Consider the following 24215-nt stretch of genomic DNA (forward strand, 5'->3'; position numbering starts at 1 on the left):
TAGGTGAACTCTTCTATCCATGCTTTGGCTTGTCAGTCCGAGCTGAACTTGAAGTGAGCTCTCGAAGTCGAGGAATCCTCTCGAAATGCCCACTCCGAGCTCAACTTAGCTTGTTGCGAGATCAATCAACTGAAAAAAGACGCTTGAGATAAGGAGCTATTGACTCTGCTGATAATGGAGAAGGAGGATCTCGAAGCGAAGAAGAAGCAATTTGAGGAGCGCGAGGTGGTCCTAAAGAGAGAGAACGAGAACCTCGAGGTGCTTGTGAAGGAGTAGACTGAAATTCTGCTTCAGGCCATAGAGGATGCTAAGGCCAAGGTTGTGGAGGAGTATAAGTCTTCGGCGGAGTACCGTGAGAAGATGGTTGAGGTTGGGACTGCGGGCTACCGCAAGGATTTTAAGCTCAACAGGTGGTTGAACCAGCGTGAATTTCCCCATCTCGACCTTAGCGCCATCATGACACTTAAAGTCACGAAGGAGATGGCCATCGAAGCCGCGAAGGAGCCCAATTCCGAGGAGGAGAGTGGTGACGACCTTCTTGATGATGCTAATGCCGCCGAGGACCGCATGGAGACAAATCCACCCGCTGATGCTTCTCTTTTTTTGTACTATGCACCCGAAGCATCTTATTAATGAAATACAAGTATTCTTATAAAAACTCCTTGTGCACAAAATTTTCTAAGTGTAGATTTCTCCAAATTCGTGAGCTAAACCATATAGGAGCAAAATTTTTATAAGTATAGATCACTCCCAAACTCAAATAGGCATCAATCGTTATTGAATGCCAGGGTGGGGGTAGACACTATAGGGTATATATACTTGACCTGTCTATACCTAAGCCCGTATGTGGTACCGAGGTCTTTTATCAGCTTGACACCTTAACCCTTAGGCATCTGGGAGTGACTTAAGGTCCACTCTCCTTATCCTTGATCTTGCCCATGCCAAAGAAGCGAATGGGTCCCATGAGGTGCCGAGATCTTGTGTTAGCTCGGCACTATAGCCCTTAGGCTTTTTGGTAGGGGACTTCCCAATTTAGACTGAGCTTTCCCACGTCAGGCTCATGTACCATTACCTTGTGAAGGACCAGGTCACCGACTCGGAATAGTCGTTTCCTCACCCGGGCGTTATAGTACCGAGTTACTCTCTGCTGGTAAGCCGTTGTCCGAATGTAGGTTAAGTCCCATACCTCTTCTATCAAGTCTAGGTTGGTATGGAGTTTGTCATCGTTTGCTTCCTCGTCGTAAGCCTTGAGTTGCAATGTTGGCACTTCGATCTCTGCTGGGATCACTGCCTCTGTACCGTACGTGAGGTTGAAGGGTGTTTCACCCATGGTGGTCTTGATGGTGGTTTGGTATGCCCAAAGGACACTAGGCAACTTCTTCACCCATAATCCCTTAGCTCGGGCTAGGCGAGCTTTTAGTCCATGAAGGATCACCCTGTTTGTCACTTCAGCTTGCTCGTTCGCTTGCTGGTGTGCTACCGAGGTGAAATTTTGCTGGATTCCCATCTTGGCACACCAGTTCTGGAACTTGATGTCTTCGAACTACTTGCCGTTATCGGATATCAACACGCGAGATAGTCCGAAACGACACACTATGTTTTTTCCAGAAGAAGTTCTACGCATTGCGGGCTGTAATGGTTACCAAGGGATCGGCCTCTACCCACTTTGTGAATTAATCTACTGCCACGACCAAGAACTTCCTCTGCCTGATTGCTGGTGGGAAAGGTCCGAGAATGTCTATTCCCCATTGAAAAGGCCACGGGCTAGTGAGGTATTTTAGATTTGCAACAGGTAGTCGGGGGATGTTGGCAAGCCTTTGGTAGTTGTTACACTTCTTGACGAGCTCAAGGGCATTTGCCTTCATGGTAGGCCAATAATATCCTTGCCTTAGTGCCTTCTGGGAAAGTGCCCTTTCCCCCAGGTGTCCTCCGCATAGTCCCTCGTGGATGTTACGCAGTACTTGATCTACTTCTGAAGGTCGCAAGAAATGTAGGTAGGGGAGCACGAATGATCTTCTATACAGCCGCTCAACGATAAGAACATATCGGGTTGACTGTCGCTTTACCCTTCGAACTACATTGCATTCTGCTGGCAGGGTCCGTGGAGCAGATAATTGACGAGTGGGTCGACGATCCAACTTGGTTCTGCTACTAACATGGGAGCGACCTCTTCTACCTCCCCGAGAATGATAGGGTGAGGCAGGTCTTTGATATATACTGTCTGCTTCGTGATTTCACTAGTACTAGCCAATCGAGATAGTGCATCGACTTCAACATTCTTGGATCTCGATATCTACTTGAGGAAGCAAGAGTTGAAGTTCTACAGAATTGCTCTGACCTTGACTAAGTATGTTGCTAAGGTTTGGTTACGAGCCTCATAAGCACTATTAACCTGGTTAACCACCAACTAGGCATCACTACATACGACGAGGTGTTTTGCTCCCATCTCCTTTACTAGATTGAGTTTGGCGATTAGTGCCTCATACTCTGCCTTGTTGTTCAGCGCTTCAATTCCAAACCGAAGGGAGTACTTCAGCTTCACCTTGCTTGGTTTGTACAGGACCAGTCCGGCACCGCTTCCTCATAGATTCATTGAGCCATCTACGTGGAGGATCTAGGGCTCCTCATCCCATGTTGGCTTAACCCTGGCAGGGAACGGTGCCGCATTGGTCGATTTCTCCAACATATTGGTGGGCTCAGTCAGTTCTAGGGTCGGCGTGCTGAACGTGTATTCTATGACGAAATCCACTAAGACTTGGGCTTTGATCGATGCATGGGGGCTCAAACCGGATATCATACTTGCTTAGTTCGATGGACCATTTTGTTAATCTTCCAGACACCTCGGGCTTGAGCAGAATCTGCTTCAAAGGCCTGTTGCTAAGGACAACAATAGTGTGGACCTGGAAGTACGGGCGTAGTTTTCAGGCTGCTATGACTAGTGCGTACGCTAGTTTCTCAATCTTGGGGTACCTGGTTTCAGCATCCTGCAAAACTTTACGAACATAGTAGACGAGCCGTTGGACCCGGTCTACTCTGATCAGTACATCTTTAACTCGTCTCCTTCTTCAGGTCGGGTTAGAACCAGAGCAGTACTTAAATATTTTTTCAGCTCGTCAAACGCGAGCTAGCACGCCTCGGCCCATTCGAAGTGCTTGTTCTTTTTTATTGCTTTTAAAAAAGGGCAGGCATTGACCTATCGATTTAGACATGAACCGGCTTAGGGTTGCTACTCGACTGGTCAATCTCTTGACTTCCTTTATTTTCCGAGGTGGTTTCATAACTAGGATAGTCTTAATTTTTTCAAGAATGACTTCGATGCCACGTTGGTTCACTATATAACCTAGAAATTTACCCAACCTGACCCCAAAGATACACTTGTTCGGGTTCAATTTCATACTATACTTAAGACTTGAAAGACATCATTTAAATCATTTAATAAAGAATTCAAAAATTGGGTCTTCGCGACCATGTTATCAACATAACACTCAATTTTATTGCCAATTAATGGTTGAAAAACTTTATTTACAAGGCATTGGAATGTTGCCCCAACGTTTTTCAACCCAAAGGGTATAACTTTATAACAGTATAGCCCGAGCTCGGTTATAAATGTGGTTTTGTCCTGGTTAGCAGGGTCCATTCTTATCTGCTTGTAACCAGAGTAGGCATCCAAAAAACTCAGCAACTCGTGCCTCGAAGTCGCGTCTACTAGGCGGTCAATCTTGGGCAGTGAGAAGCAGTCTTTTAGGCAGGCTTTGTTCAGGCCGGTGTAGTCGACGCACATGCGCCACTTGCCATTGGCCTTCTTCATCGGAACCGGGTTGACAACCTAGTTTGGGTAATGGACTTCCCTAATGAAGTTTGCCGCGAGGAGCTTCCCAACCTCATCATCGACTACCCTCCATCGTTCTAGGTGAGGTTGTGTTTCTTTTGTCTTACTGGTCTGACTAAAGGGTCAACATTAAGCTTGTGAATTATTATTTTGGGGTCAATTTCAGGCATCTCTGTCGCGGACCAAGCAAAAATATCTAAATTATTAAGTAAAAAACTTAATAGTTGAATTCAGAGTGGCTCGTTGATCAAGGCACTAATTTGAAGAGTTTTGGTCAATTCGGTCTCAGAAACCGTTATGTGGACCATTTCTTCTGTCGTGGGGCAGCTTGCTCCTCTGTATGTTACGCTGGTTGCTCAAGCTTGATATCCTCCACCAGTTTTGCTTTTCCTTTTAGGGCGGCCACGTAACATTTATGGGATTCAAGCTGGTCACCTCGCACAACCCCCACATCGTAATCAGTTGGGAACTTCATCACTAAGTAATAAGTGGACACTATCGCATGTAGAACGTGTGTGATAGGCCGACCTATGATCGCGTTGTAGGGGGATGGAGTCCTGACTACTAGGAAAGTGTGCTCGATTCGTACGAATGGTGCATCTGCTGGCTTTAGGTCACTCCGTTGTAACTACAACTTATCGAAGGTCTCCTTGAAGAGGATATCTGCTGAGCTGCCCGAGTCCACCAGGATCCGCTTCACTTCGAAGTCATTGATTCTGAGCTTTACGACTAAGGCATCATCATGCGGATACTGAATCCCGCGTGCGTCGTCTTCGATGAAGAAAATAGGTTCTTTGAGCCGATGTCGCTTTGCGAGTTTTTGCCTACACTCTCCAATTCATGGGCCGGTGTTCTTCTTGCTGCTGAGGTGCACCCTGCAATTATGGATCTGCCGGTGATCATATTGATCACGCAGCGGACTGGTCTCTCCTCTGGTAACTACTGAGGTGGCTGTTCGTTCTGTCTACTACCTTATGGGGAATCTTTTTTCCAATCTCCCTATCGGTCCCCTTGTCCTTTTTCCTCATTCAAAATATACTTCTTCAAGTATCCATGACAGATTAGTTCCTCGATCTCATCACGGAGATTCCTATAGTTTTTTGTGGTGTGACCATGGTCCCGATGAAAGTGACAATAGACATTCGGGTTCCTGGTCATTGGGTCTCTCCTTAGCCTGGATGACTATCTGACAATAGAGGAATCTTTGATGACCATTAGGATCTCTCCCCTCTTCGTGTTTAGGGGAGTATAGTTGGTTCTCTCCATGGGCGGGGTCTTGGAACACCGACCCGACTTATAGCTTCGAGAAGGAGATTTACCTCTTGAGCTCAGGGACTTACTTCTTCGCTTTTGGGAGTTGCTTTTTTTCCTTTTTTTGTTGCTCATTCCTTCTTCCTCTCTTTTCCTCTTTTCGCCAGGCTGGTTGTCAGTTTTTTGGTTTATCTCTTCATCTGTACTGATAAACTAATCGGCCAACTTGTGGAACTCGGTGATGTTCTTCAGCTTGTTGCCCACAACGTGCCATTTGAACTCTTTGTGAGTGATTCCTTTTCGTGTTGTAGTGAGACTGTATTGCTGGGTCAAGGTCCGGTATCTACAGGCATGTCTCGTTGAAGCGCTTGATATAGATTCTCCTTCCCTTTGCACCACGTTTAGAAGACTCTCATGTGACTTCGGGCACTTTTTACTAGTGATGAAGTGGGCCTGTAAACTGTGCCCAACTTCTGATGGAACCCAGAGCAAGGTTCTTATACCAGGTCCGAACTACTCCTCTGAATGTGGTGGAGAAAGTCATGCACATACACGCCTTGTCGGCCCCGGTGAAATGCATCTGGGACTGGAATGCATCCACGTGATCGTTAGGATCAAAGGACCCATCATACTTGTCTAGCGGATGTACCTTGAAAATTTTTGGCATTGGGGCCGCTAGGAGCCCAGGTGATAGGGGGGATGGCCGAATCAAGAGAGCAAGTGTTGTTCTTGTGGCCACCAAGCTCACCTCGTCTCCTTCACGACCTTGATCCGTGGGATGGTTGGGCTTCACTGGTGGATCGTTTCTTGATGTTGAGCGGCGAGTCTTGTGGCATCACCACTACTATTTCTTTGGTGGTGCAGCATTCGTGTTGCCAACCTTAGTATTATCAGGTACTTCAATCTTACTCTGAATAGTAAGGCAAGGTGGTTCAAGGGTTTTCCTCACCGCCTATTCTTCGTCACACGTTTGGTGCTGGCTGTCGCGGGGAACTAAGGGGTCTCTTCTTGAGCCCACACTTCGGGCCCCGAGCTGACGATCCATATGCGGATTTTGCTGACTGAGTCTCTCAGGCTGGCTAGGTTCTGGCCTATCTCTCGAGCTTTCTCTTCGGGAAGCAGGAGTATGCTGGTCGCCTACTGTGCCCCCGCGGCAACATCCGTCCCTAGGAAGGGACCGATACTTGTGAGGTTCTTTCACCGCGGGGGGGGGGGGGGGGGGGGACCGGCAGACGTTCTGATGAACCCGATTCTAACTTTGGTTATGGATTTTCCCTTGACGATGGTTTACCAGCCGACATTTGGATCTGCATCGTTCGTACGCTCTAGACGAGATCGATGAACTGGGAGTGCCCGACCCTCGGGGGAATTACAGAAGGCTCCGAGAATGTGGTGCTCACTTGGGGGAGCGGTACACTCATCTGTTGGGTAGTGTGTGGCACGAACAGCGACAGGACCCCGAAGGCGGTCAGGGGGATGGTGAACTGGCTGATAGTCACTGAGGATCCTTGGGGAACGACTACTTGCTACTCTTGGGATGACCTTTCGGTCGTGATTTCCACAAACGACGCCAATGGATGATGCGCCATCTGGAAGCTCCTAGCTGGAGGGTTGTCTGGACGTGCTTCGCGTGGCGAGCTGGATCAATCTGCGAAACAGAGATCAGAGAGACCGGGGTGGAAGACCCAGGGAGGTCGCTCCAATGCTTAAGTTAGTAATATGTTGCTATTGTGAGCTAAAATTTTGGATGCTAAAGAGCTTAAATGTAAACAACTGCACATACCTGGGCTTTGGAGAGGTTGTTGCCCTTATATAGCTGAGCCACCGTGGGTCTTACAAAAGGTCCCGAGATCTTCGGCCTTAATAGATGCGATTCATTTCCGCTTTAGTTGGGGAGTAACGTATCAGTTAAGGAGGTCTATCATCTTCGCCCGATTCGGGTGGGGAGACGATAAGACCTGGCATTATGTGGCATGATCCCGTGAGGTTCGGAGTTCATTGGGAAGCTTCTGGAGTTGATGATGTGTCACTCCAGGTCTTAAGCCTCGAACTGGATTAGATGCCGAGATGTCTTTACACCAAGGTGACTTTTTGTTAATGTGGTTTTGTATCGAGGTGACCGAATACCCAAACTCTAACTTTTGCTTACCGAGCTCTTTTCGCTGAGTAATCATCCTTCGGACAAATCGCGTCTACATGACCTCTAGGTCGTGCCACCCTCCATCAAAAATTAAGAAAAAATAAAAAGAAGCAATAAAACTGTAGATTAACTATCATCATCGTCTACCTTAGGAGTGGGAGCCTTTACATGGATGGTACGGACCATCTTCTCTATGTGTTGAACTACATTTAAGAGCTTGAGCTAGAAAGCTAACATACTGTTGTTAACCCTATCTCACTGTTTTAAGGTGTTTGACTCTGGATGACAAATATTCTTGTACTCCTCGGATGGGTCCTAAGCCCACTCAATTTTTTATTTTATTTTATTTATTTTGGTTAATTGTTTGTTTGACCTAATTATTTTGGTTAATTTATCAGTTATCACTATTTCCTTAAAATATAAAATGAAGAAGTAACTCCTAAAATAAATAAATTAACGCACCCACTTAATAGGAAAATGCTGTCCGGTTGGAATTCTTGGAGTCTGGTGTAAGATTGAAATATCATTTTCGTATAACCAAAGCTATCCCATCCAAGTTTATTAGAATTTTTATAAAAGGGCATCTTGTTTGACATACACGTTTGAGCCCATCATCACAATGCTTTTGGGCCCCTGTAGGCCTGATCCCAAAGCAGATGCTTTTCCAAAATAAAGCTACTCAAATCAATAAATAAGAATGATTAATTAGTCAGTCCCTTTTGTCCATTTTTATATCCTACAAATTAACCATACGATTAGGGAACATTTCCAAATCATTTTCTGTATATTTTTGTATGTTAAAATACTTGGAAATCAAAGGGCTGGTTCGATATGAAATTCAATTTGACAAGTAGAGAATTGGCACGTGGTATGCATGTCCCGTTCCTTAAGAAATTTCAAGTAGTGTAGTTTAAGTGTTGTGAGGAGGGTAGGTGTGTTCTAAGTTGTAACCTTTGATGGGTACTTGGCAAGAAAGCAATTTCAAATAGATTTTGATGGTTATGATGATCAAATTAAATTGGTCTTTCACTGATTGGTCAGTCTCTTTGAATGGTGGGTCCGACTTATTTTGGATGTGTGGCATACGTGCAGCAAATAGCAATGATGGTATTATTAAAATGGTTTCAGCCAAATGTGGGTCCCAATCCTCTGTATGTACAGTTTGTCCCAAGTTTTACAACAGAACCCCATATCACAACTAGCAGATCCAATCCAAGACATGAATGCAGAGTTCATAGAAAACTTCAAGCAGAAAGCATTATTATTTTTTTGTAAATTAGAAACACAAAACAAAACAAAACAGAAATACTTCATATATAATAGCGTTTCAGGTCAATCTTTTTCCATGAGGCATGAATAGTGGGTGGGGACTGGGGAGAAGAACTTTGGACACTTGTTTTGGGTTTCTAACCGATTTGCCATGTCTAAGATTCCTTGGTACGTTGAAAACTCAGAAAATGGGCCTAGCTCCTTTGGCTTGAATTTAGGAATTGTTCGTGTGTTTTTTTCTTCATCTTCTTCTCCTTCTCCTTCTTTTGAAAAGTTTGTGACAGTCATGAGAATCAATAATCTACAACAATCCACGATTGATACACCTTGAATTGGAAGCGGTTTAGCTGTAGCATCAGCTTTGTTAAAGAAAAAGGTAATGCCTTCTCCTATGGCTAGCGTGTCGAATAGTATTGAGCTGAGCTTTATGTTTTGTTATGTCTCACTAATGGATCCATCCAAGATATGTCACATTGCAGATGATATAGAGGAGAGATGTTATGTCTCACTTCGGCTTCGGTTTTGCGTAGAAACTGTAAATTAAGAGATATAGAAACATAGATAAATTACAAACTCCCATCCCCCCAAACTTTAATTTCGTTTGAGAATTGAGAGACAAAGACCCATCAATTACAGCACTTTGTCCCTGTTTTAGATTTTGGTCACTTAACTTTACAAAATATTCTCATGCGACTGTTTAAACATTTTTACATCCCAAAATGCCTTTATATCATCTCATGAAACTATTTTGCAAATAATTGATAAATACAACATAAAACAGAAAATAAAATAAAATAAAATGTAGAAAATTATAAAAAAAAAAATGCAACAAAGAAAAAATACAGGCCATCAGGCCATGAACCCAAAAAAAATAAAGAAAAAAACTAATACAGAAAATTGCAAAAGAAAAAGAAAAATACAAAAAAGTGGTAGAACTATTTATCAAGAAATACTTTCATTTCTTCTCTTAGCCCATAAAGTGCAATAATTACATTAAGAGGTATATTGCTATTAGTGAAATTTTCTTTCTTCTGAACCCTGAATCAGAGAATGTTGTTTTGAATTTTAAAAATAATCAAATATCCATTTTGACCCTATATATGAGAGTTTTTGTTTGTCTTTTTAGGGGTATCATTGAAAAACAAAAAGTTGTGTAATTGTACTTTAAGAGATGAAAGGAAAAGATAAGACTTAAGAGAAAACGAACAGCCTCTAAGTGTTACTACCCCCAAAGTACAAGATAGCACTCTGTAATTTATCCAAGATTTTACTTATTATATACCGTATAGAAAAGTTGCTGAAAGGATAAAAAGACACAAAAAACATCCCGACTAACAAAGGCTGCTGGAAATGAAATAGAAAGGGCCTTCTAGAGCTCCACAGGGGCTGGAATTACACAACACCATAACCCAGCTATCAGGCCCAAACTTAACCACTTATAATCAGTGAGGTTCTGTATACCCACCATTCCATTTATTGAACAATCTTCAGTAATTAGTTCCAACTAGATCTGGGTGGGTCAGTTCAAGAAAAAGAAAAAAGGGGAAAGTAGAAAAAGAAAAAGAAAAAGGGAACACATGAATTCTGATATAAAAGATGTGAGCCCTAATTCCTTTAAAAACAATGTGGCACCAGGCTAGCTTGAAAACCCATTCTGGTGTGGCGATCTACACCTTACTATCTGTCCAATAACGCTTCAAGAGCTAGGACCGACTAATGGTGGAGCCTTTTTTATTTTATTTCAGGATAAAACTTTTATCCACTGTCCTCCATATAAATGAGTGAAATCAGAGGGCTCCTCTTTTAAACCATCTAATGGTGGGTTCTGTTCCTGTTGGTCTTAAGTTGGTAGTCAAAGGAGCCTAGCCTGGTTAACTGGCTGGTTGCAGGTCGGCTTGGCAATGGGTAACCCAGCCTGGCCCATGATCGGGCAGGCCTAGGAATAGGCTTATTGCATCGGACTGACTTGTCATTAGACCGGGTTAGAAGAGCCGTGCTTGTGCTAGACTGCTTGCTAGGTACCAAACAGCCAGACCAGGGTTGGTCTAGCCTGGCAATTATTAAAGCATCCCCTATAGTTTCATGAATTAATTAAAACCTATACTATAATTTATCTTTTATTAAAGCATCCTCTATAGTTTGTAATCAATTTACTTAATCGATTTTTCATTGAATGAAAGTGGAAAATAACTGTTTTAATACTAATATCCATTCGAATAAATTTAATCAAAAGAAATTAGAAACAAGAATGTTATTTTTGCCCCTAGTAAAATACGGACAACCATTCTATTTTTCTCTATTTGGTTAATTTTTCTTTTTATACAAAAAAGTGTTAAGGGTACTTTTGCAATAAACAACCATGGATCTATACCCTTGAACATTTTCCACTCAATTTAGGGGGTACTTTTGGAATAAACAACCATGGGTCAATGCCCTTAAACATTTTTCACTTAGTTTAGATGATCATGTTACTATTTTCATATGGCAAAACCAATAGTTCTTAATGAAATGTTGATTAAGTAAATAGGTTAAAAATTATAAGGGGTATTTTAATAAAATGCAAACTATAAGGTAAGTTTAAATAAATCTGTAAAACTATAGGGAATGTTCTAATAAATGACCATAATCTCAATTGTAATGTTCTGAATAAAATTTCTGTTGCAGTTGAAATGATTAAGTAAGCCATCTCTTTCCAACTCAAGGAAGGCTGACAATTATTGAATCATGATCGGACCCATTAAACCACAGAAGGCTTCTAGGATTTGGGTGTGATAATCCCAACCCGGTTTAGGTTGGGTTCGGTTGGTTCATGTGCTTGTGTTAGATGGTCCTCCAAAGTTCAACCCCAGCCATAGGGAAAGGAAAAAAGGCTAAAAAGCTCCTTTCATGATCTTCTCTAATAGTATGAATCAACTAATATCAGTTTTGTAATTAATAGTTAAGTACTTGATCTGCTGTATCTCACGTACACGTGGCAAACTAGGAGACGAACCACGAATAAACTCTACTTTGTTCATAAATTTACATTTGATGATTGAATTTATGGTTTATGTGAGATTGCGACTAATTCGTATCTAGCCCGTCAACTCAACTGTCTATTGAAGTCTCAGAGTGCTGTTTTTCAGGTGGGCGTTGGGCGATCACCTGAATCTTTAATGAGTTCATACAGGTCCTCGGCGTCAGCCCTTCAAAATTCAGTGGAGTTAAACGGAGTCATCCGGGTCAGGCCAACCATGCCTCAACTAAGAATTTTCCACATTTAGATGAACCCCAACTGATGAAATTGAGTTCTCAAGAAAATCAATATGCTTCAATCTAAGCAGCTTTAGAAGTCATTACTGATTGAACTTGAAATATTGGTGTAGCCAATTTAAGATTTGGTGGGCTGAGCCTAATTATGACAAGGTTGGTGGCCAACATAAGGAAACTGCTATTTCTTTTCTTCATGCTTGAGCAACTACACAAGTAATTTTTGATAAATGTTAATCCAAATCCTCCTAGAAGTGGTTGGTTTTAATACACTCAAATTCCTCATAAATCATTCCACAGACAAAGGAAGGAAGTGGCTAGTAAGTTAGGGCCTTAAGCACGAACCAAGGATCAGGACAAGAGGAAAAATTGGAATTGGACCTAACTAGGCCCATCACCTATTCAAAGGATGCCCATCCTAGCCACAAATTCTAGGCCAATAAGGTTCAGAGCATTGTATCTTCCAATACCACGTTGATTGCCCAATAAAATTTAGGCCAGCCCAGGTCGAGTCAGGCCTCCCCTGGCCTTGAGAGAATGTTATAACATTTATTATGGAATGCTCATTTTATTGGCGGTTAATCAAATTTCTCGTGGGTTGAGTTGGGCTCTATTTTGTGGCTGGCAAATTGTAGTGAAATATGGGCCCACATTGTAGAATTCACTTGACGTATTCTGTATTCATGTGTCCACAGCCTAATGAATTCACTTGACGTATTCATGTGCCACTGAAGGGCCTCAACAGCTTGTCTAAGTTCCAACTTGGCATCATGTCTTGGTTAATTTTACTCAGAGACTCAACCAGTCAAATCATGACTAAATGAGTTGTGGTTTAAGTGGGCTGGACTAGAGGCCCATCTATGTAAATAATTAATGTACAAAATGGATCTATATTTACTACGTGGACTGAACCACGCCCAAGACTAGCTGATGGATTGGGTTAGGTCTAACCTGAATCAAATTGCATCCCTAGGTTCATCGGGACATGAGCAGGAGATGCAACTTTTGTGGGACCGAAGAGATTTAAGGATAAGGCAAGTCTATTCCAATCCCAGACTAGGCCCAAGCAAGTTCATTAAAAAGGAATCGAAGCCACATTTAAGTACACGTGGTGAACAGAAAAGGTAATTATGCACGAGTGAGATTGAAAGTACTTTAAGGGTTCCTTAAACTATCTCTCCTGTTTAGTTAATTGATAAACTGTATCCTTATTGTTTAATTATTATCTTAGAGTATCCTTAGTTTTTTTGGAAATTGTCTAAAACCTCTTTGTCGTTGAGGAATGTTGCACCATCGCTAGCATCTCGGTTTCTTCTTTACTCACATGGATCTTTCCTTAGTAACCACGATGGTTACTTCAGGATTCAGGTGATAGGTGAAGAGATGTAGAGCAACAGTTGAAGAAGAAGATATCCAGGTTCCTTTGCAACTACTGCGTTTGGATGTTCCGAGAGGTTTGAGACTGAGAGATGTAAAAGACGAGGGAGGAGGAAGGTTGAAGAAGCAGGAATACTCGACCTCCCAATGGTCTTTAATGGCGTTGAGTGAGGTCTCAAGATTTTCTGTCGAAGCAGCAAGAGAAAGAGCTCTCGCCATTTTCCCTCCTCCCTAGTTTGTTTTGTTTTTCACCAAAACCCATTTCCACCATCCCGGCAATCACCTATCCATCTCCGGCACCAGCCACACCACCAGTGGATCACCTCTCTCTCCTCCTTTCCCTTTGTTTTCTCTCCCTCTCTCCCTTGTTTCATCAAATTGTAGCAGTGGTGAGAAATCGTGGCAAATCTTGTCACAAATCATCGGAGAAGCCATCTCAATCGTTGTTGTCGGTTCCTAGTCTCGTTGGTCTCGCTTCCTCCATTGGGAAACTGAAGCAATTCCTACTCTCAACCAGGAAGTAAAGATTCTCCACTATAGCTCAGAGTGGTAGGTGCTCTAAGTCACAGAAATGCAAGGTTTAAGACAAGAAGATGTGATTCCACCCAATCTCATACTAATCATCACAAAATGCAAAGGTTTCCCGATAAGTTTGGTTCCATATTCTAGAGCATTCGATCTCTTATCTTCAACTAACTACTGTATCAGAAGAAGAAGAACCCTTGAGAGCCACAAATCTAGCGAAGAGATTGGCTCTGAGAATTCTCTCTATTTCATCTTCCTTTCTGGTTTTCATAGTCAATTGCTTCCTTTTTGGTTTTCATAGTCAGTAGCTGTCAGCACCTGATTTTTGCTCGGTCTGTTGTCGAAACCTTCAATTCACCTCAAACACCCGATCAAACTATTCTAATCCCGCTTAAACCCATAGAATCCTAAAAACCCAAGCCTCAACCTCAAAATCCTCAAAACCCATTGTTGATCTCATCTGATACCCCTAACCAAATTATCAAAATACCCCTCAGACCAAAATCCCAAAATATCCCCCATTCCAAATTACTAGAATACCCTTTGAACAAAATTCCCAAGATATCCCAATTACCAGAATACCCATTGAACAAAATTCCTAAAATATCCCCCTTGACTAAATTCCCAAATTACCCCCTAACCAAATTCCCAAAATACCCCCTTGGACCAAATTCCCAAATTACTCCTCACACCAAATTCCCAACACACCCATCTTGGACCAATTACACCAAATTACCAAAATACCCCTGACCAAGTTCCTAAATTACCCCACACCAAATTCCTAAAATACCCTTGACCAGATTACTAAAAATACCCCCCTTTGCCCAAATTACCAAAATACCCTTTTTTCCATATTTCCAAAGTACCCCTTCTTCTAAAATTACCAAAATGCCCTTCATTCCGTAAATTACCTAAGTGCCTCTCTAAGCTTACCCATTTAGACCCCAAATTACCAATTTTCCCTCTAAACCCAAATTGCTAAATTATCCTTTTACCCCAAATTACCGAATTGCCCCCAAGACCATAAATAACCAAATTTTCCTCCTCACCCAAAATTACCGTTTTTGACTCTTGAAGACCCAACCTGGCAAGGTATCTCCTAAAGCCTATCTTATAGGGGTGATTATGGGCCAGTCCAGGCTTTGCACTTATGATAAAGGTTACGCCTTAGGCCCAGGCCCGGGGCCTGAACACAAAACCTAGGCCCAAACCCGGAATTTAAAGGCTACTCCCTTTTCTTTTAGAATCTTTTTAGAAACCCCCTTCTTTTCCGTTATAAATGGGAAGCACCATTCCCAAGGGGGGGGGGGGGGGGTCGAAGGGGGAAGCTCTCTCGGTGTTTTCCTTTTGAGGAGATGTTGAGCTGAGAATTAAGGAGAGAGTGGGAGATCAGCTGAAAAAAGAGAGGAGAGAAGAGACAAAAGAAGAAAAAACAAGGGGAGAGCTCGATTGAACTGAGAGTTTGAGAGAGAGATCGAAGGAGATTAGAGAGAGGAGAAAACAGAAGAGAGGGCTTTGAGAGAGAAAAACAAAGAGACGAGAGGTTTTGAAGAGCGAGAGGTTCACTCAAGGAGGAAGAGAGAGTTGAAGCTGATTCGAACAAGAAACACACTGTTCAAGAGCTCGGTTCTCCCATCTTCTGTCAAAAACCTAGGAAATATCTTGGCATTCACATTTCTCAGCTGGGGAGTAGACTCTCGCTCTTTCTTCCGCGAGTTTCCTCCTGTCGTTTGCGCATCAACCTTCACCAGTTCCTAGTTCGAAGTCCATCTAAAGCACTGTTACCTAAATTCCACATTTCAATAGAGATTGCGACATCATTGTTTCGTTCAAGGTCACAAGAGGTAAAAAGTGATTAACTCATACCCCTAAGCTCCTGTCAAAAACCTGATTCAATATTTAAAATAATCTTGGTTTTGTTTCGGTTATCTATTTATTCATCTTTTGTTTTTTTTTTTAGAGTTTGTTTCTTCCTTTGTATTTTTTATTAGCCGCATTAGTCTTGCTTTCTATCGTGCATTCAAAGTTGAACTCGAGAACCATTGGGTCCTCTAATAGTTGAAAGGTTGTTGTTGTAATTTCCTTTTCCTTTACTCTTCAGCCCTGTCAGCTAAGTACGATGGTGGGGGTTCTCATAGAAAAGTGGTGAGAATCATCTTTTTGCTCAGGCCCATGCGTTCAAAAGGGGTCGGTATGGAGGGGAGAAGAGAAAATTGTATATCCTTCCCAGTTTGTGAATAACCTGGACTCTCGGTCTAAATTTAAAATAAATAGGGAAGTACGGTGTTCACATGACAAGAGAGAGGGGTGTTTAACTCCTTTTCTCTCTCTCAACTTACCTAAATTAGCATTGTCCTGGTTGACTGATATGGAGTTATTGTTAATCCTAAAAGTTTTGTGAAATTTAAACTTGGGAGGCCCATCACTACCAATTATGCATTCTGATGGGTGGCGACTCCATATATCTGACCATGCCATGAAGTGAACTATTGGGGGTTTTTTTCCCGACGTTCACAAATGCTTCAATGGTAGTGACACCTTCGTAATTTTGGGAGGCACAACCACACTCCCTCCCTTTTCCATGTGAGTCAAGAAGAAACCGAGATATTGGCTATGGTGCCAAATGGTGGTGTTGTAGTTTTGATGTTAGAGATGGTGGTGTCGCTAGTGCTAGAGTTGCTACTGCACCTGCTATGAGGTAAGGCTAAAAAGAGAAAGTTGAAGAGAGGAAAAGGTGAAATGAAGAGAAGAGGGATGGAGGGTAGTATTGGATTTAAAAAACTATACATCACATGGTGTCATATGTGTACGGATTTTGACAGAACATTAATGAATGCTGATGGCAAGGGTAGAGTTAGTCAATTGTCAAAAAACTTAGGGATACTCTAACACAATACTTAAACAGTAATGATACAGTTTGTCAATTAGCTAAACAGTAGGGATAATTTAAGAAATTTTCACTTCATTTTTAATAAAGTAGTTCTTTTACATTTAATGATGTATGATGTAAACAGTAGGGATAATTTAAGAAATTTTCCCTTCTTTTTTAATAAAGTAGTTCTTTTACATTTAATGATGTATAATGAGACATACATGCATTGAAGAATTAATGTTGCATGCAAGTTTTTGTGCTTGAATTTATGACCAGTATTTATATTGTTCTTGGTATATATGTAATACATTAATATAAGACCCAGATTTCTGGTACCTGTATTAGAATTTAGATCTCGCTCTACAATTTATTTCTAAGCATGGTTTTTAAAAATGATTCAGAGACGAAATCGGTCAGGGGTCCGGTTACCGGGTCGAATGATCGGCCTGTTCTGACAAAAAAATAAAAAATAAAAAAATAATAAAAAACAGTTAAAACCGTTCGAGCAGTTTGAATGATTAACCGCCTGGGTCAGCGATTTGCTGACCAAAATCAATGGTTTTGGGCAAATTTCTAGTTTTGGGGAAAACCAAAACTGGTCATCTAACCGGTTCCTGGTTTTTCTAGTCCGACCGTCTGGTCTGGTCCGGTTTTAAAAACTATGTTTCCAAGTGCATTACGTGAGATAAGCGAATAAAGATAGTGGTTTGGCAGGTCAGTTATTTTTTTTATATTTTTTAATAGAGAAAAGAAACAAGAGGTATTGTCTGAAATATGTACAGTTTTTTTTGTGTGACTTTAAATGGGTCCGGTCTGATCCGGTTTTGAAAACCATGTTTTCAAATGCATTGCGTGAGATAAGCGAATAAAGATAGTGGTTTGGCAGGTCAGTTATTTATTTATTTAATAGAGAAAAGAAATAAGGGGTATTATCTGAAATATGTACAGTTTTTTTTGTGCGACTTTAAATGGGTGTTCTACAGCATGAATGTTTTTATTTTCATTTGTTTATTGAAGTTGCTATATCAGAAAAAAAAAAGAAAAGAAAAGAAAAAAAGCTCTTGAATACCATGTTTGTTTTTAAAGGCAAAAGCAAGTTGGTTTTATTTAAAGAAGCAATATATGTTTTTGAAACCATCAAAGTAATGGCTTTTTATGGAATATGGTATAAATAACTAGATGAAAACACGTTTTGAAACCAGGAATTTAATTAAGAACATATTTTTTGTTTTGGTTTTCAAACAAAGAACACATGTACAACTAAGAACATATGTTTTTCTTGCAAGAAACAATAATTTTGTTTTCAAACTGGATGGTTTTGATTTATCTTTGAAATCGGCAATAGTTGGGTTTCTCCACCATTGTGACCTGGGTGGGTGACCAAATTCAAATCTTGGAAACAGTTTCTCTGTATATACATGGATAAGGCTGGGTACATCTATCCCTCTCTAGACCCCACATTCACAAGAATCTCAGCACTGATTTGCCCTTTTTGAAATCAACAATAAAATAAAAGAAAAAACAATTCGTGTTGTAAAACACCCCCTAAATTATGTTAGTTAACTCAACCCAACTTATCAGTATCCGCAATATATCTGAATCATTAATTAATATACTCCTATTTAACTACTCAACCCATACACTGAAGCGATTCATCCTACAGAGTGGAGACCGCACTTTATGAGATGGGTTATTGTTGTTTGAATTAGCTAGCTATAGATATTGATGTAAGCTGTGTAGGAGTTGGAGGGAGAACAGTGCTAAATGCTTGAGCGACTATGCGAGTAACTGTTATTAGCTGTGCGTGCCGTTCTCGACTTTGGCCTTCACATTTAGATTTACTGATGTCAATGGGTCCGCTCTGGTCTAAGCCAGTCAAGACTTGGTCCCAAGTTCTAATATAATCAAAAATTAAATGTGCAAATCAAGGTCTGTAATTGGGAGGTCTGAGACGATAAGATCCTGAATATATATTTTTAATTTATAATTTGATAATAAGTCTATTTATTTTTTAAATTAATAGGTTTGGGATTACAAGTAAATCACCAAAAAAAAAAAACATAGGTATTAGAGTGGGGCCGGGGGAAGTCTATGTAATATATAAATAGTCATATACACGATTATATATGTTGAAGATAATGTGCTCATGTCCAAATCAGATCAGTCCAAGCTGCTTAGGTAACTAACTGGATTAGTTTTGTTGTATAGCTTAACTAGATAACTTGTATATCCATTGATCAATCAGAGTAAAACTCTGAATTCAGTTCTATTGTAACTTATCTTCTTATTTATCATTTTAAATACAGTAACCGAATCACCCAAAATCTGTGGTCGGTTTTCTTCAAACTCCTCTTGTCTTTCATGGTATCAGAGCCTCGTCAATCTGAAACCATGTCTACTCAATCCGGTGCAGCTGCATCAATCAATGCTGCCCATCCATCTTCGTCGCCCTCCACACTTGTTGTTTTTGGAAACAGCAGTTTCCCAAACACCATCTCGGTAAAGATGGGTGGTCGTAACTATCTACTCTAGAAATTTCAAATACTTTCAGCACTGGTCGGAGCAAAACTAACGGGGTATGTAGATGGTTCTCTCATATGTCCCTCTCGGTACCTTTCGGATAACACTATACAACCTCTACAAGCACAAAATATTCATCCTATGACTACACCAGCCAAGGCTAGCATTTTTCGCCCCTCCAAGAAATACTCGTTGGTCTCTACTCGTTATCCTTTATCTCACATGCTTCTCATTTGCTAATCACCACGCCCATTGGAGAGCTGCTATGTAGGATGAGCTTGATGCACTACTATGGAATGGTACATGGGATTTGATCCAACCCAATCCCAATGCTAATGTTGTGGGCTGCAAGTGGGTCTATGTTGATGACATCATTGTCACTGGGCCTAACTCGGGTGCCATCTCCAATTTACTTCAGCAAATGGGCTCTCGCTTTGCACTCAAGGATCTCGGCCCACTTCATTATTTTTTGGGTATTGAAGCCATATGCACCAAACATAGGCTCTTTCTCTCTCAAAGAAAATATATGCAAGATCTATTACAGACTCTCTCTATGGATGGCATCAAGCCCATTAAAACACCTATGGCATCCTCTACTCAGCTCTCTCGCAATGATGGTGATCCCCTTTCGGATCCCAACACTTATAGGCACGTTGTTGGTGCTCTTCAATCTCTGCTATTCACTTGCCCTGACTTGGCTTATGTAGTCAACAAGGCGTGTCAATTTATGCATACTCCCACTACTACTCATTGGGCCTTTGTTAAGCGTATCCTCCATTATGTCAAGTATATTATTGATGCAGGCCTTTGCATTCAACCGTGTGCTTCTTTCGATGTCCACATATTTTCTGACTTTGATTGGGTTGGCTGCCCCGATGATAGGCGGTCACACAGTGGTTTTTGCATCTACATTCTACATTGGTGACAACATTGTCTCATGGTCTTCTAAGAAGCACACCACTATTTCATGCTTCAGCACGAAGGCTGAGTATCGCAGCCTCGCCCTCACAACATCTTAGGCCATTTGGCTGTGCTCCCTATTAAATGAGTTTGGTGTGAAACCTTCTTGGGCTCCTACTCTCTAGTGTGACAATATTAGCGCCACGTGCCTAGCGGTTAACCTAGTTTTTCATGCACACACCAAACACATAGAATTAGACTTTCAGTTTGTGCGTGAGAAGGTCGCCACCAAATGTTTGCATGTTCATTACATCCCCTCTCAAGATCAAATTGCAGACATCTTCACAAAACCTCTTGGCGGTCTTAGGTTTTCCTTCCTCCGGTCCAAGATTCGTGTTGTTTCACCTACCATCAGCTTGCGGGGGGATGTTGAAGATGATGTGCTCACATCCAACTCAGGTCAGTCCAAGTTGCTCATGTAACTAATTGGATTAGTTCTGTTATACATCCTAAGTAGATAACTTGTATATCCATTGATCAACCAAAGTAAAACTCTGAGTTCAGTTCTATTATAACTTATCTTCTTATTTATCATTTTAAATACAGCAACTGAATTACCGAACATCTATGATCGGTTTTCTTCAAACTCCTCTTGTCTATATATATATATATATATATAACCCTTTCTTTTATTGGGCTTGATAATGGTGGTGTAGACGAACTCACTCACAAAGTTATATGTTTATATTGATCATTGGTAAATGTTAAGCCAAAGACTTTTAACATTTAGGACCGTAGCATGTATAGCTCTGAACAACTCTCAGTACTCTAGCAGCAAATTAATAACCCTCTCCACAATGGTTCTCACTTTGGTGGTAGGTAATCATCCTTTCCATAACAGATAACACTCTAGTGACGTTCCATTAGCCCATGTTGTGATAGGCTTTAATCAGTTAGGATCAGATAGGCACAACTTTATAAGCATGTTAAATAAGCACTTAGAATCTTTTTGACACCGGTTTTTTGAAATTATACCCCAGCCTACCTTTGAAAAAGATTAATATCCACCTTTTAACAGTTATCAAAATATTTACCAATACATCAAAAGCCTTAAGACAGTTGAAACTTGTCAAGACAAACAATTTTAACATTTAGGACTATAACAACATTGAATGAAATGGAATGACAAAGTAGAATATTCATGCAATCAACTCCACCCCACATAGATCGATCTCAACCCAATTATAATTATAATTATAATCGGGATAAACAATTCATGCCCAAATCCTATATAGTTGAATAGTTCAGTTTAGGTGCCTAACAAACTAACAGTCATTTTCACATTGACACTCATCATTAATTTCAAGATTATTATCATTTGAGGGGTTTAATTCAAATACGTCTGATCAGTTGATATATAGAGCTTTCACTATTTTATCAATTACCTAAAAACTAGTGATGACCGGAGGTTCCCCAGATTCTGATTTCTGAATGGAGTTGTTGCTCCAAGACCTCGATATTCATAAATTAGTGACCGATTAATTATTTGTAAGTTATCTACATCGTTAATCTAATAATCAAGATAGTTTTACTGCCTTGTAAAGAAAGCCTTTGGTAACATAAAACCTAATCTATGATATCTACCTACTGCATCTTATCGTTTCTTAATCTATCGTCTGTGCAATTTATTAATTCCATTTTCTGCACACAGAATCTGTTTTGCCTCTGCTTTGCGTCATGATTTTTTTTCTTCCATCCAAACATTTGCGTCACGGCTCTTGATTAATATATTCTTGACTCCATTTGTTTTATTTATTTCTTTTTGGATATTTTAGGTTGCTTAGTTCAATACTGCAAAGCAATTAAGAAGTGAACGTGGATTTTGTACGTTTATGGTACTACAAGGGTCCCTAAGGTCGTTAACCAAACAGCATCAAGTAACATGTTAAGGCTTAGTATATGCCAAAGGATCATGCTTTCCATTCAATTCTATTAATAAGAAGCCTAGCAAATTGGTTTGCTTGGCGGAGCACATCTCATCATAGGCTTCGTAGCACAAGGATCTAGTGTTGTCACTTGTTAGATCTTGGATAATTTATGATTCAGATCATAATAAAAAATCACAATAAAGCTGGGGCATCGAAAGCTCACTTGGTGACTTGTGCTTCACCGTGTGAGCCTATCGGGGTCCGACAAGACTGCAAGGAAATGAGGAACATTGAACTGGACCAGCTTAGGCCCACCCAACTGACCAACCAAACTCCAAAGCCCAGTTGCACAAGCAAGGCACAAATTCCTATGGCATTATAGAGTAGGTATCTCGTAGCCCAACAACATCTCACAAAGTGTAAGATGTTTTTTTTTTTTTTTTTTAAGCTTTATTTCTCCCTTTAAGTTAATCTAAATATTAGCCTATCGAAAATTTAACCCATTCCATTCATTTCATCTTGTATTTGTCTACCAAAACTTCACTTCTTTGGTAAACTTTGGTTAATTGTGTCTCATTTTCATGTATTTAATTTTTTGCTTCTACTTTAGATATTCATTTAATTAACTGCACATTGAAATAAAATAATTGTCACAACATTTCTAGGAACTTTTAGAGTAACTGAATTTATCATATCTTTAAGCTATAATTTTTCTAATTCACTTAGTGCCTTTTTATCGGTGTTCACGGTGCTGCTGCCAATTATGAAGCCAAGGGTAGCTTAATAACTTCTGAGGTCAAGTCGCTAAAGGCCCTACCTGCAAAGAGTGAAAAGAAGCCTTGAAAGCGTTAGCAGAGCTGCAGAGGCGAGAATTCATGATGGTCAAATTAGGTAAGGGCTGGTAAAAAGTCCAAAAGCAAAGCAGAGAGAGAGAGAATTCAAGTGTGCACCTTTGGCTAGTGTGAACTTTTATAGTCAAAATCGCCAAAAAGCCTAATAATGAGCCAAGAGTAACAATACCAAGGATTAAGGTCATGAATGCCATTGCCGCCGTTACAAGGACGAGACCTCGTCAACTGAGCGTTACGCCCCCTTCCTTCACTAATGTGCAGGGTGAGAGCTAAACCGAGATCATAACGCCTGTAGTTAATGCTCCGCAGTAACGAGTTGGGAACTACTCAATTGCCCTTTAGTCAGGGTCAAAATGACAGACTTGCCCTTCGGGTATGCCACATGTCATCATCGATGGGATGGTTAATCTTGCCCACAACATATGGTATTCAAAATAATGGCTTCTTGCTTTCAATTATCACACTATATGAATTCATATGTAAGAATATTAAAATAAAATAGTTATTGAGAGAACCCAGATATATAACACAAATTTTATCTGCTACAACAATATATATATATATATATATATATATATAATGAAAATTGATTTGGAGCACATAATAGGATTGAACTTCACAAGTCCATATCCATGCTAATCAAGTGGAGAACTCTTTTGGAGGCCTACCCTTGGCTTTGGTTGATTGGAATGCTTTGCTTTCCCTACTAATGTCCCAAGGTTATTATCTTCATTACACACAGACATATTAAATAATAATTCTTGGCTACCCATTTTCATAAAATAAAATAAAAGAATGATTGTCGTAGTTAATTACCAGATAAGTCATCACCTCGGCCAGTATGCTAGACAGACTGAAATATCCAAATTGTTCTGAAAATTGGAACATAAGATGATAGAAAAGAAACTGCATCAATTATAATGCTATTCAATTTATTAACTCTTTATGTATATAATAAAGTAATTGGATTTATAATTTCTAATATTTTGCCCATGCACAACAGGTCAGCCTTGAAGGACGTTTTCTATCTTCTGAGGCAGTGAGGAAATGGGACGGTCACTGAGTCACCAGTACTGCAAAGCGGGCGACGACATCCTCAAACTTTGTGAACTTAGCAACCTTGCATCTTCTGCATTAATACATGAAGTTAATTAATTTGTTGTACTTCATAAGTGATTATTAAGACTAAAATTCAGAAAAATACTAATCTTTGATGAATTTTTCGATTTAAATTCTAGGGTAAATGATAAAAAAATATGTAGGCTGAGGATCTCCAAGAATATCCTAAAATGCCACTTAGATTAATAATTTGTACGTCCAATATATATACTATTATGTATACAATATAGGAACTCATGTAGTCATGTGACTTCACCTATACTACAACCTTATTCTTATTAAGGCTTTGATTATTTTATTCAATGTTTTTAAAACCAGATTGGATCGGACAATTGGACTGGAAAAATAAAAAATCGGTCACTTAATTGGTTCTATTTTACCTTAA

At 40.4% G+C, this 24215-nt stretch overlaps 1 protein-coding gene across 1 annotated transcript; it reads right to left on the minus strand.

Annotated features, from left to right (window-relative positions):
• Window positions 1–1003: 1003 nt before the first annotated feature.
• On the minus strand, window positions 1004–1507 carry LOC148801058 (uncharacterized). Its single transcript, XM_088900311.1, has one exon. It carries the CDS (start codon window positions 1505–1507, stop codon window positions 1004–1006), a length of 504 nt encoding a protein of 167 aa, XP_088756437.1.
• Window positions 1508–24215: the final 22708 nt, after the last annotated feature.

This window comes from Nelumbo nucifera, chromosome 3 (genome assembly GCF_055504915.1).
Source record: "Nelumbo nucifera cultivar China Antique chromosome 3, China Antique-T2T, whole genome shotgun sequence".
NCBI classification, from domain to species: Eukaryota; Viridiplantae; Streptophyta; class Magnoliopsida; order Proteales; family Nelumbonaceae; genus Nelumbo; species Nelumbo nucifera.